Source organism: Mandrillus leucophaeus, unplaced genomic scaffold (genome assembly GCF_000951045.1).
Source record: "Mandrillus leucophaeus isolate KB7577 unplaced genomic scaffold, Mleu.le_1.0 Scaffold32, whole genome shotgun sequence".
NCBI lineage: Eukaryota > Metazoa > Chordata > Mammalia > Primates > Cercopithecidae > Mandrillus > Mandrillus leucophaeus.
The window spans coordinates 2,118,918-2,131,236 of record NW_012103365.1 but is presented as its reverse complement, the minus strand read 5'-3'; the positions used below and the strand labels follow the sequence as shown (position 1 = coordinate 2,131,236).

At 47.3% G+C, this 12,319-nt stretch overlaps 1 protein-coding gene across 2 annotated transcripts in view; it reads right to left on the bottom strand.

Annotated features, from left to right (window-relative positions):
- Positions 1-3,989, bottom strand: part of PLK1 (polo-like kinase 1) — a 12,724-nt gene extending 8,735 nt beyond the window's left edge. The window contains exons 1-5 of one of the 2 annotated variants that reach the window (XM_011987938.1): positions 3,694-3,751; positions 3,312-3,431; positions 2,404-2,572; positions 1,507-1,651; positions 395-488 (exon numbers count right to left, since the gene is read on the bottom strand). In XM_011987938.1, the coding sequence (XP_011843328.1) occupies positions 395-488; positions 1,507-1,651; positions 2,404-2,572; positions 3,312-3,428 (525 nt within the window). In that variant the 5' untranslated portion in view covers positions 3,429-3,431; positions 3,694-3,751. Of the gene's footprint in view, positions 1-394; positions 489-1,506; positions 1,652-2,403; positions 2,573-3,311 lie in introns of both variants that reach the window. The other variant, XM_011987937.1, reaches the window with a different exon arrangement.
- Positions 3,990-12,319: the final 8,330 nt, after the last annotated feature.

The following is a 12,319-nucleotide window of genomic DNA, read 5'->3' as shown; positions in this document are numbered from 1 at the left end:
AAAAAAAAAAAAAAAAGAAAAAAAGAAGATGCAGGCCATTTGCCCAATGTGATCTGGCTAAGTGGCAGAATCCATTTGAATTAAGATAATCCATTTCCAAAGTTTAAGCACTTTAGCCTCCTACTCCTTCCTACCTCCTTTGTTTTTTGCTTTTTACGCAACTTTTGGGCTACTCAATCTCTTGAGAATCTGCCAACTCTCTCCCCCTAGAAAAAATGCTTATGTGCACATACATGTCAAGTTCTGTATGTAATTTCAGACACAGGCCCTCGCAAGCTCTGTGGCTATCCTAGAGGTGAGATAGACCTATTTCTGGTCTTAGGATATTGCTGGGCTCCATAAACAGCTTTTGGGGAAAACAAAATAAATGTAAAGTTAAAGCATCATTAGTCACCTTGGGAATACTGTATTCATTCTTCTTGATCCGGAGGTAGGTCTCTTTTAGGCAAGAAGTCTCAAAAGGTGGTTTGCCCACTAACAAGGTATACCTGTAAGCACAAGGTAGGATTTGGCACCAGCCTCCCAGCCACAACCCAGACATAAGAGAAATCATCTCAGGGTCAGAACAAAGACCAGGCATCCTCTGGACACTCACTGTAACTCTGGGGCCCCTGAAGACAACCCCCAAGTCCACTGAGCAGCCCCAGGAGCCATGATATTGGCCAGAATGAGCCCTTAGCAGAATACACGTGGTGAGACTAGGATTCTTAGGGGCTAGTGATTTTTTAGTTGTGGCCTGTGGTCATCTAGGACTCTGTGCAAGGGCCTCAGAGGCTGCCTGTCATGCAAAACAGGTCAAAGGGCTACCTGCACTTACAGAAGCAGCTCTACCTTTAGCAATTCTGTACTTAAGTCTTCAAGTTTTCATTTGAAAAAACCCCATGGCGAAGATGTATGAAAGTCACTGCTACAACTCATTTCTAACTCTCCAGTACCTAGGCCCCAAACAAGAAAGGTAATACCTGAAAAGGCCCAAGCCTCTGCCTGCCACCAACCGCTGCTGATGGTCTCAATCCAGACAGACCACTGGCACGTCATCCTTCCATCTGTAACTCCTGGCCTAATTTCCCCCACCATGCTAATGTTCATCAATGTTTAAGACCTTATTGTGCACGGGAACTACCAAGGGACCTTGTTAAAAAATCCAGATTCTGACCCAGTCAGTAATCTGGGTCCTGAGATTCCGCATACAGGTTCCCAAATGATGGTGATGCTGCCCTGTGGACCACTCTAGCAAAGGACTAGAGTAAGGTTGTGGAGACGACTTCTCCTCCTCCTTCTCCTCCCCCTCCTCCTCCCCCATGTCCTAGGCTGCAGAAATCCAACAGGATACACCAGTGACAGGGAAAGATATGGCAGTCAGGCTTTGTTTGGGGGTAACCTGTCCCCTGCATTAGGTTTGCTGTAAAGCAGGTCGAAAGGTCCACAGAAAAGGTCAGCCAGGTAGGATGTCCCAAAGTTGCCCCTGCTGAGACCAGGTAGGTCCAGAGATAACTCCCAACTTACATGATACACCCAATAGACCACACATCCACCTCGAAACTGTGCCCTTTCTTGCTCAGCACCTCGGGAGCTATGTAATTAGGAGTCCCGCACAGGGTCTTCTTCCTCTCCCCGTCATATTCGACTTTGGTTGCCAGTCCAAAATCCCCTGGGACAGAGGGAGGAAGAGCGGGTACTTAGATGCCAGCCTCTGCCATCTGTCAATGCAGAAGGCTAGTTAAGGTTTGACCATCAAGAACCAGGGCCATTTGATCCCACAAGCTTCTGCTCCTTGTACGCAGCAAGGCTTGCCCAGGAATCTTCCCGCCATGCTGACACCAGGGAGGTGCCTCCAGTGACCCTTCTCACCCCTCCCCTTAGAAAGGGGCTATGCTTCGAAACGGGAACTGGCAGGGATAGCAAAACTCCAGTGCCTTCAAGGATCAAGCAAGTTAACCTCCAAGACTTGGCAAGTCTGTGAAGAAGTAATAGGGAGGAGTAGAGACTGTGGCAAACAAGTCTGAAGGGGACAGCTGCTTTCCAGCCCAGCAAAGGACTGCCCTAAGAAAATGCTGTCCTCATATTACTGGAGCTTTCATGACTGTTTAAAAGGAGCTCTAAATCAAAATTTTTATGTCAAACCTTCCAATTTAAAAAATAAAAACAAATTCAAATTCTTTGTAAAAAAAGAAAAATGCTGTATTGGGGCACAAAAAAATAATGCATCTGTAGGCAAGATACTGACTTGTGGGTTCTTTGTTTGAAATTTCTGGACTAAAGAGAGAATTCTAGAGGCAATCAACAGCCCAAACTTCCCACCATCCTCTTCCTTCCTCCTGGTCTCCTTCCTTTCTCCCAGCCTCCTCCAAATTCCAGCCTCTTGGAGTGATGTCAAGCACCCCTGCAGGCTCAGCAACTCACCTATTTTCACCTCCAGATCTTCATTCAGGAAAAGGTTGCCCAGCTTGAGGTCTCGGTGAATAACTCGGTTTCGGTGCAGGTACTGACAGCCAAGCACAATTTGCCTTAGGTAGTATCGGGCCTCAGGCTCAGTCAGGGCTTTCCTCCTCTTGTGCAGCTCCAGGAGAGACTGTGGATGGGAAGGAGAGGGCAGGAGGGATGGGGAGGTGGTATTGAGGCCGGTGGGGAAGGGAGAGGGTTACCAGGCAAAGGAAGCACAGGACTGGACTCTGGACTCCCAAAGGATGAAAGAGGGGTCTTGGTGGGTTTCTCTCCTTCTCTATGCCCCCACCCCATTCCTTCTCCAGGACAACTGGCATCTGGACCCTGCCTTAACACTGTCCACAACCATTCACAGCACCCCTTCTCCTACTAGCTTTCTCCCTTACCTGGGGGTCCTCTCTCAGCCCCACTCCGGAAGTCCCCAGCAGCAGATCCCTTTCCTGACTCTTATCTCCCTCGGAAGGCCCGAAGTCTAGCTCCAACTACCCCCTCACTAACCCAGCTACACTCCGGAAGCTCCCAGTGCCCGGCATCACTAACCTGGGACTCCTCCCTGGCCACTCCAGGGCCCTAGCGTCCATTACCAGCACCCCTCCCCCCAAGTACCTCGCGTCCAGAAGCTGACCTCCCTATCAGCAACATGACTCAGACTCCACTTCACTGGAACCCCGTCCTCTAGCAGCTCCAAGAGCCAAGAAGCCCTTACCAAAGACACTTTCCATACCTAAGAGGGAGGCTCCCAGCACCCTTCTCTAGCAGCTCCAAGTCCCAGGTACTCCCTTCCTGGGCACTCTTTCCAGCAGCTCCAGGTCTGGGCGCTCCAACTGCCCCGCAGGCAGTTCCAGTTCCCCAGCAGCGACACTCACCCTCCGGCGGCAGAGCTCCAACACCACGAACACGAAGTCGTTGTCCTCGAAAAAGCCGTGGAATCCTACGACGTGCTGGTGGGCGAGGCTGCGGTGAATGGATATTTCCATGGACATCTTCTCCCTCTGGTGCGGCTTGAGCAGCAGAGACTTAGGCACAATCTTGCCCGCGAACACCTCCTTGGTGTCCGCGTCCGAGATCTCGAAGCATTTGGCAAAGCCACCCTTGCCCAAAAAGCGGCCCCGCACATAGCGCCGCCGGCTGCGTGGGTCCACTAGGACCTCCGGGATCTCTTTCGCCGGTGGAGCCGCCGCCGGAGCTCCAGGAGCTGCAACTCCGGGGACCCCGGCTTTCCCAGGGTCGGCCGGTGCCCGTGCCAGCTTCCCTGCAGTCACCGCCGCACTCATGCTCCCGGAGCTGCTCTGCTGACCTGGATCCGAGCAGACGCTCCGCACCGCTCCGCTCCTCCCCGAATTCAAACGCGGCGCTGGGAACGTTACAAAAGCCTGCGCGCCACTGATTGGCCGCGGGGATTTAAAATCCAAACCCGCCCGCCGCGCGGCACCATGGGAGCGCCCTGCGCAGCAGCTGCCTTTAAACCCGGACCCAGCCGGGGAAAAACTTGATTGACAGGGACGCCCGAACACGTGGGATAGCCTGGGAAACCAAATCCGGCGTGGATGCGGAGACCCAGCCCCGAGAGGGGAGGAATTCCTTCGGGGTTTCTCCCTTTCTCGGGCGTCCGGGAAAGCTCCTGCAGTTCGCTTGCGCCTCCTCCAGGAAGCTTTTCCTTAAATCTTCCTCCACCTCCACCCCACCTAGAATATAAGCAATCTAAGAGTAGGGAACTGGCATGCCAGCAGGTCGTTTAAGAAAGCCTTAGCATCCGTCTCCCGATGCCGTCAGCTCTCAGCCAAGCCACCCGAACTGAACTAAAATCTAAGTAAAAGTGTGCTTGCCAAACATACCTTCATGGCTGGTCTGCTCCTTCAAATAACTGCCGCTTCTGAGCTCCTCCGGATTACAAAGCAACGCTGCTTAAAGAAGGGGCCATGGAACAGCAGCATCGCCATCACCTGAGAGCTTGTTAGAACCGCAAAGGCAAACATTCAGGCCCTACCCCAGACCTCCCGAGTCAGTGTCCGCCTCTCAACAAGACTGCTCAGGTGATTCCTACACATCCTGAAGTTGGAGAAGCACAGTACCAGAGTCCTCCATGATGCAAGGAAGCTGTCTGGCCTGCTCGCTACTGAATTTCCCAGGGCCTAAAATAGTGGACACTCAGTTTCTTGGTCAGAGGGACGGAAGGTTGGAAGAATGCCTAGCAAACTGGCAGGTCATAGCCAAATGTGTCTTGCAGGGTTTTGTTTGGCCTCCCACTTTTGTGTGTGTGTGTGTGTGACGGAGTCTTGCTCTGACGCCCAGGCTGGAGTGCAGTGGCACAGATATCGGCTCACTGCAACCTCTGCTTCCCGGGTTCAAGCAGTCCTCCCGCCTCAGCCTCTCAAGTAGCTGGAATTGCAAGCGTGCACCACCATGCCCAGCTAATTTTTGTAATTTTAGTAGAGAAGAGGTTTCACCATGTTGGCCAGGCGGGTCTTGAACCCCTGACCTCAAGTGATCTGCCCACCTCGGCCTCCCAAAGTGCTGGGATTACAGGCATAAGCAGCCATGCCCGGCCATTGTAAAACATTTACAGCATTTAAAAGAGGAGGTCATAAAAATTTGGATTTGTGGCCTTTCCTGAAAAAAATCAGCTCTAGCTACTTAACTCTGTGCCTACATGCTTTCAGTTTGCCACAGTTCCCATTTACACCCCTTTGTTCTATAGGTACTTGAATGGCAACCCTGGAACAGCAAAATACCTAAGTTAGAAGCTCTTTCTCTGTGCCTCCTTAGCACCCTCTGATCCTTCATAGAGCCCAGCAAAAATCAACCATACTATAAGCATCCTTCACCTGCCTTGCAGCTAAAGGGAAGGGCAATGAAGGCAATGAAGGCAATGATGCTGTCCTTTCCACCCCATGTCCCAAGCTCCCAGAGCAGTGCTTGGTAAAAAAAAAAAAAAGGGGGTACTTACTAAAATGTTGGCTGAATAAAAGGAAGACTTTGAAAAATTAAGTTATTTAGTACCCCTATGGTGTGAATAATTCTTTTTATTGGAATTTAATATACTTACAGAAAAAAAAGTACATATCATAATTGTACACAGAGCTCAGTGAATTTTCACAAACTGAACACATCTGTAAACCACATCCAGATTGAGAAAGAGAACATGGCAAACACCCCACAAGTCTCCCTTGTGCCCTGTGCCAGGGGTGCCACCACCACCTCCTAGTCTGATGATGTACTAGGAGATTCACAGACTCAGCCTGTAATCATACTTATGGCTATGATTTACTACAGCAAAAGGCTAGGAAGCAAAATCAGCAAAGGAAAAAAGTGCATGGGCAAAGTTCAGGGAAACCAGGTGCAAGCCTCCCACGGTCCTCTCCCAGCAGAGTCACACAGGACACAATTCCTCCAGCAATCAGCTGTGACAACCCATACACACTGTTGTGTACAAGGGAAGCTCATTACAGACTCAGTGTTCAGGGCTCTGATTGGGAGCTGGTCACCTCATCCTCTGCCTAACACATATGAAAATCCAAGACTTGCAGAAGGCAGGCAGATGTCGGGCATAATCCACATTGTACAAACAGTTTAGGCACAGTGAACCACTCATCATTTAGGGATTAATGAGAACCCTCCTGAAATCCAAGCTTTCAGATGCCAGCCAAGGGCCAGCCTTGCAAACAGGCCTGCTTTCTCATCTCTTTTCACACAGTCCATCTCCTTATTGAGGATTCTTTACAGCAAAATTATTATCAGTAGGACCCCATGCAAAAGGGTGAGACCAATCTGAAGTATGGACCTCAGTTCCTCCTGGTAGGGTCCTGGATTTAACCAGCTAAAATAAATCCCATTAACCATAAAGTCTATCTTAGAAATCCAGGTGGCTTCCTCCTTAATTCCTTTTTTTTGAGATGGAATCTTGCTGTCACCCAGGTTGGAGTGCAGTGGCGTGATCCTGGCTTACTGTAACCTCCACCTCCTGGGTTAAGGCGATTCTCCTGCTTCAGCCTCCCAAGTAGCTGGGACTACAGGTGCACACCACCACACCCAGCTAATTTTTTTATTTTTGTATTTTTACTAGAGACGGGGTTTCACCATGTTGGTCAGGCTGGTCTCAAACTCCTGACCTCAGGTGATCTGCCTGCCTCAGATTCCCCAAGTGCTGGGATTACAGGCATGAACCACTGTGCCCGGCTTAACTGCTGTCTGAAACTCTTTTTTTTTTTTTTTTTAACCTGACCTGAGGCATCAATTCAGGCACAGTACAACTCTGGTCAGTAAGTGGAAGCTAACGCAAATGCTTTCCAGGGCTGAGGGGATATCATGAGAGTCATGGTCATGTACAGAAGCATAGTCCCAGGGGCACAGGTGGTACCCCTAGAAACAAAGAATTTGCAATATTAGGGCACCTCAAGCAGGACATCCATTAGTCAAGCCGTACAGGTGAACAGACCTCCCACCAGGGGAGGTCTCCTGCCCTAGTGTTTCCAGTTCCATCTGAAAAGTTCCTGGAGTTCTTGGCTTCCAAGTGGCTGCCTGAAGGCAGTGAGTCCCAAACAGTTTTGCTTGTTCAGGATACAAGTTGATCCATCTCATGAGCAAGGATGACATTTGTGGGAGATCTTCATGGAAAGCATGGGAGCTGGACCCACTCTGTTGTCAGTCTGAACTCAAAGCACTCACAGCACATGGAAAGGCAGCAAGCACTGGGAATTTTCCTTCAGCAAGAGGAGGCTTCTAGGGATCAAGCCTCCCCAGGTGCCAGGCTTTAATTATTTTCTCTAATGTTACAAAAACAGTCGTGCCCTGTTCAGCAATCATAACATTGCATTTTTTCAACCATCTCTCTCTCTCTCAGCCAGGCCTTTCCTCTGGAGGGTTTGTATGTAAGAGGCACAAAAGCATTTTTGTAGATAAACTTTTTTGTTTATTTATTTATTTTTTGAGATAGGGTCTGGCTCTGTTGCCCAGGCTGGAGTGCAGTGGCACGATTTTGGCTCACTGCAAATCTCCGCCGCCTGGGCTCAAGCCATCCTCCTACCCTCAGCCTCCTAAGTAGCTGGCACTACAGGCACATGCCATCATGCCCAGCTAATTTTTGCATTTTTTGTAGACATAGGGTTTTGCCATGTTGCCCAGACTGGTCTTGAACTCCTGAGCTCAAGCAATCTGCCCACCTCGGCCTCCTGAAGTGCTGGGATCATATGTGTCCATCACTGTGCCTGGCCAACTTTTTTTTTTTAATCATCATCCTAGAGTTCAAGTAGATAAATGTTTTTGTGCAACTTAACCAGAAAGACACATTCAGGAATTGGTAATGATGTGTGGAGGGTTGAACTGTGTCCCCACAAAAATTCATGCTGAAGCCCTAATCACCTGTACCTCAAAATGTGAGTATATTTGGAGATAGGCCCTGAAGAAGTAACTAAGTTAAAATGGGATTGTTAGGATGGGCCCTAATCCAACCTGACTGGTATCTTTATTAAAAGAGACTATTAGGACACAGACACATAGACAGAGGGACCATACGAGAACACACTAAGAAGGCAGCCATCTGCAAGCCAAGCAGAGAGTCCTCAGAAGAATCCAAACCTGTCGACACCTTGTCCTGGACTTTCAGCCTCCAGAACTGCGGGAAAATAAGTTTCTATTGTGTAAGCCACTCGGTTTGTGGTACTTTGTTATGGTATCCTTAGCAAATGAATAAAGGATGAAACTCTGAATTTTTTTAAATTTCAAAATGTGTTTACATAATCTTCCACCCCTTTTGTCCTGATTATTCAATGAGCAGCCTAAAAAAAGCCTAATACCTTTCTGGGGACAGCTACATTTCAATAATCCACCTACCTTACTAAGCTGTGTGTGCTGGGAGAAAAGTGAGGGAAGTAGAGTCAGGCTGTCAGTCCACTGTTGCAAGCTGCAACTAACCCCAAAAGCTGAATGCAACAAGTCAACAGCAGTGAGAGAAGCCCCAGAGAAGGTTCGAGTCTGGTCTGTCAAAAGCAGGAGGAAGGGTCACAGTCCTTGTGATGTGCTCTTCCCCATCTTGCAGCTTTTGGCAAATATTAGAAGTTAGGAATGCAATTAGCCTCTGTATTAGAGACAAACAGCCTATCAGCAACTTGATCTTAGATGGATTCCATTAAAGAATAAGCCCTTTTCAGCCAGGTTCCAGGATGTTTTCATAGTTTAGCACTCCACGGAGGGGGTCCTTAATCTCCAACGGCCCCAACGTCTAAGTCCTGGTCATTGAGCCTGTGTCTGCTTTCAGTTCAGCATAGCCCGTGTTGAGGCTCATGGCACACAGTAGCAGGTTTCAGCTTAGAGTCAGGGCCAGGCAATTAGGATTTGGGAATTTGAGATTCTGAACAAGCCAGCTGCTTTTCTTCAGCAGCAGTGAAGGCATGCTGCGTGGCCAGACAGCTGTGGTTCAAGTGACATGCAAGGCTGCCTTTTTATCTTGTTGGTCTTAGAATTCAATTAACCCACTCAAAAAAAACAATGCATATTAGACTAGACAATTATCAGCCTCTAAGGGTAGACATTTGATTTTGACAAGGGCTCATTAGCAATTTAACTGTATTTTCATTTTCCAAACAGATTGCTTCTCTTTACATGTTGTCTCCTTCTTTCCAGAGGCTCCAACAGGCATGAATCACAGCAAAAATCATCAGTTACAGGCCTGTTCTGGTTCCAATATCCGAAGAATTTAAATTCCAACCCATCCACTAGGGGCAAAAAACTAGAAAGCTGAATCCCACTAACACCTTTCGTATTTTATTTTTGAGAAGCTTTATTTGATTGGGGTGATTTCTCTAACATTTATGAAATTAACAAGCATAAAACTTTGTTTTTAAGAGATGAGTAGCTGGGACTACAGGCGCATGCCACTGTGTCCAGCTAAGGTATGTTTTTTAAGCAATGAAATCAACCAGTAAAAACAAGTTTAAATATTTTTCATTCATACACTCAAGGCCTGCTAAGCACCCACTGCATGTATGTTTTACTTGTTCCATTAGAAATGTTTACTAAAAAATGGCCAGGCACAGTGGCTTATGACTGTAATCCCAGCACTTTGGGAGGCCAAGATTGCTTGAGCCCAGGAGTTCAAGACTAGTCTGGGCAACATGGTAAGACTTAAAAAATGAACAAATACAAGAAAGTTTAAAAAAAAAAAAAATGAGGATGTATTAAAGAAAATGCTCCTAATTCTCTTATGTCTTTTCATAGCTGTTTCCACATTCTCATATTCCCTTCTAATCCTTGTCAACATGTAATTTGTTTTATACAGTTGCAATTATGGTCCATTAATACAATCTATTTGTATGTTACCAGTAACAATAATACTAACAGTGAACCCTTATTGAGCATTTACTATGCGCCACGCACAGGGCTAAAAGTTTTAGAGATGATCTCATTTACCTTGGGTTATTCACCCAAGCTTTATGGCCAGCAGACGGCAAAGCCTGAATTCCAACCCAGCTCTGCTGACTCCCAAGAACATCCACCTGCACACTGCCTCTTGGGCCTTGTTTATCTGGCAAGTCCTAAACCCCAGACTCATTTGTTCACTTGCTTGCTTCCTCCCTCCTTACCAAAACACAGTATGATCTATCGGTTAAACTCACAGACTGAAATCTCCGGGTTCAAATGCCAGCTCCTCTCTCACTAGCTGTATGACCTTGGGAAAGCATTTAATCTCTCTGTGCCTCAATTTCCATGTTTATAAAATGGGGATAAAGTGCCCATTATAGTGCCCATTTCCTAGGATTCTACCCAGGAGATGATGTGCCTATTTCCTAAGGTTCTTGTAAGTACATTCTGCAAGGACAGCACTCCAAATAGTACAGGCACATGGTTTTGACACTTGTTTCTGTTATTATTGAAATAAAAAGAACCTGTACCTGTTCCCAGGAAGCTCAGAGTCTCTCACAGGCCTTTTCAGTTCCTGGGGCTCTCATATTTCCTCATTCTCCCAGACTCCTCTGACCCTACTCTTCCTCAGGCTCTTACTGCTCCTGTGGGAAATCAGAAAGAGCAGCCAGCAGACAACACCAACTGAGAAGAATGCAGCTGAAATGGCACAGGTCAGTACAGCCAAGAAACACCATGGGCTAATGTTCAGACCCACGGTCTGAAAGCCAGAGTGGGTGTGAATTTCACTCCCGTGTCTCTTTTCTTGGATGATTTTCATCTGCATGACCCATTTGCCCAATGCCCAGTGGTTGTGAAGATACAGAAAAGTCCAGGTACTGCTTTCAGGGAAGTAAGATGTCCTGTGCCAACTCTTCTCACTTCAGGGTCAAGTCAGAGTGCACAAGGAAAGCAGGTGGGGCTGGCCCGCCAGCAAAAGCTTCAGGAGAGCAAAGGGTTGGCTAACTGGGCTGCAAAGGTAGTGTTCAGAGCCAGCTACCTTGGAGGCCAAGATACTGGAGGAGCTGCATAAAACATGGATTTTGCAGCCAAATAAGAACTGGCCTTGATTCCAGCTCAGCCATTTATTAGATGTATAATACTGGGCAAATTTACTTAACCTCTCTGAATAGCAGTTTCCTCTGCTGTAAAACAGGCTGTGAAAATCCCTACTTTTTTGACAGTTGGGAGGATTAAATGTTTGCACCCCATAGATAACAAAATAAGGAAGGGTGATTTCTCCATTTCTTCTTTGTGGTGGACTGATTATAAAGATCAAGATGTTTTTACTTTTAAATTTTAAAAATATCTAAGAATACTATGCCTTATACTCTAAGGGGTTTTGCTCAAGGTTTATCACTTCCTAATAAAAGTAGGTATAACTACCATTTATTGAGTGCTGACCCTGAGCCAGTACTTATGCTTTACAAGTATAAATGCATTTCAATCCTTATAATAACCCTATCCAAATTCCCCGTTTTACGGAAGAGAAACCTGAGGTTCCATGAAGTAAGATAACTTGCTCAAAGTCACAAGGCTAGCCAATGGCAGGCTGGGATTTGATCAGCCCAACTCTAGCACTCATGCTCCTCACCACTATGATGGCTCTCAAAATGGGCCCCTCAGACCCTCTCTGTATTTTGATTCTTTGGCTTTCTCCCTCACTAAGCTATGAGATCCCTATGGGCAAGAACTGGCTCCATCTCAGTCTCCACTGTATCCCCAGGACCTAGGCAGTGCTGGGCACCTAGTAGTGGCTTGGAGAGCATTTGTTAAATGAATAAATGAGTGATGGTGTCTCTTTTCTCTGTACAGGAAATGGTGAGGGGCCTACCTTCTTACCCCTAAATGCCAGCAAGCACATATTCTACTAAAAGCACAAGCCCATTGCTGGGGGGCTCTAGAAGGGTTTCAGTTATCATGTACTTAGGGGAACTGTAGAAGCTGGCAAGACATTTTGCTGAGACCGGTTCTGAAAAAAACAGGTCTTTGGACATGCTGTCCCAACACTGCCAGTATCATTTCAGGGGCCTTGCAGCTCCATAGAAGACCCCAGGAGACCAGTCAGCTGGATTTGACTACCTATAGTCACCATCCAGGTTGTCAGATGCCAATTTTTTTCAGGAGAATAGCTGAGGCTAGCCAGAATGTGGCTGGGCAGCACCCTCTAGGCTCTCACTGGATAGAACAGGATACGGAGAAAGGTCCCCTAGCCACCAAGACCTCTTCCTTATAGCTGAGAAACTTCCAAGGATATGTTAACTAGGAACAATGTTTGTCTGATTAATTTCAAGTCTGCCAGATGGGTGAGTGACTAAGAAAGGAACTGTGGCCTCAGATCCTGAGTGAACTGGTTCATGCAGAAGTGACTAATACAGAAGCCACCACCAACCCCAAACAACCACAAGGGTTCTGTGCAGCCATGTAAAACAGAATCAGTCAACAGGAGACTCACAGGACAATCATTCACCTTTGTTCC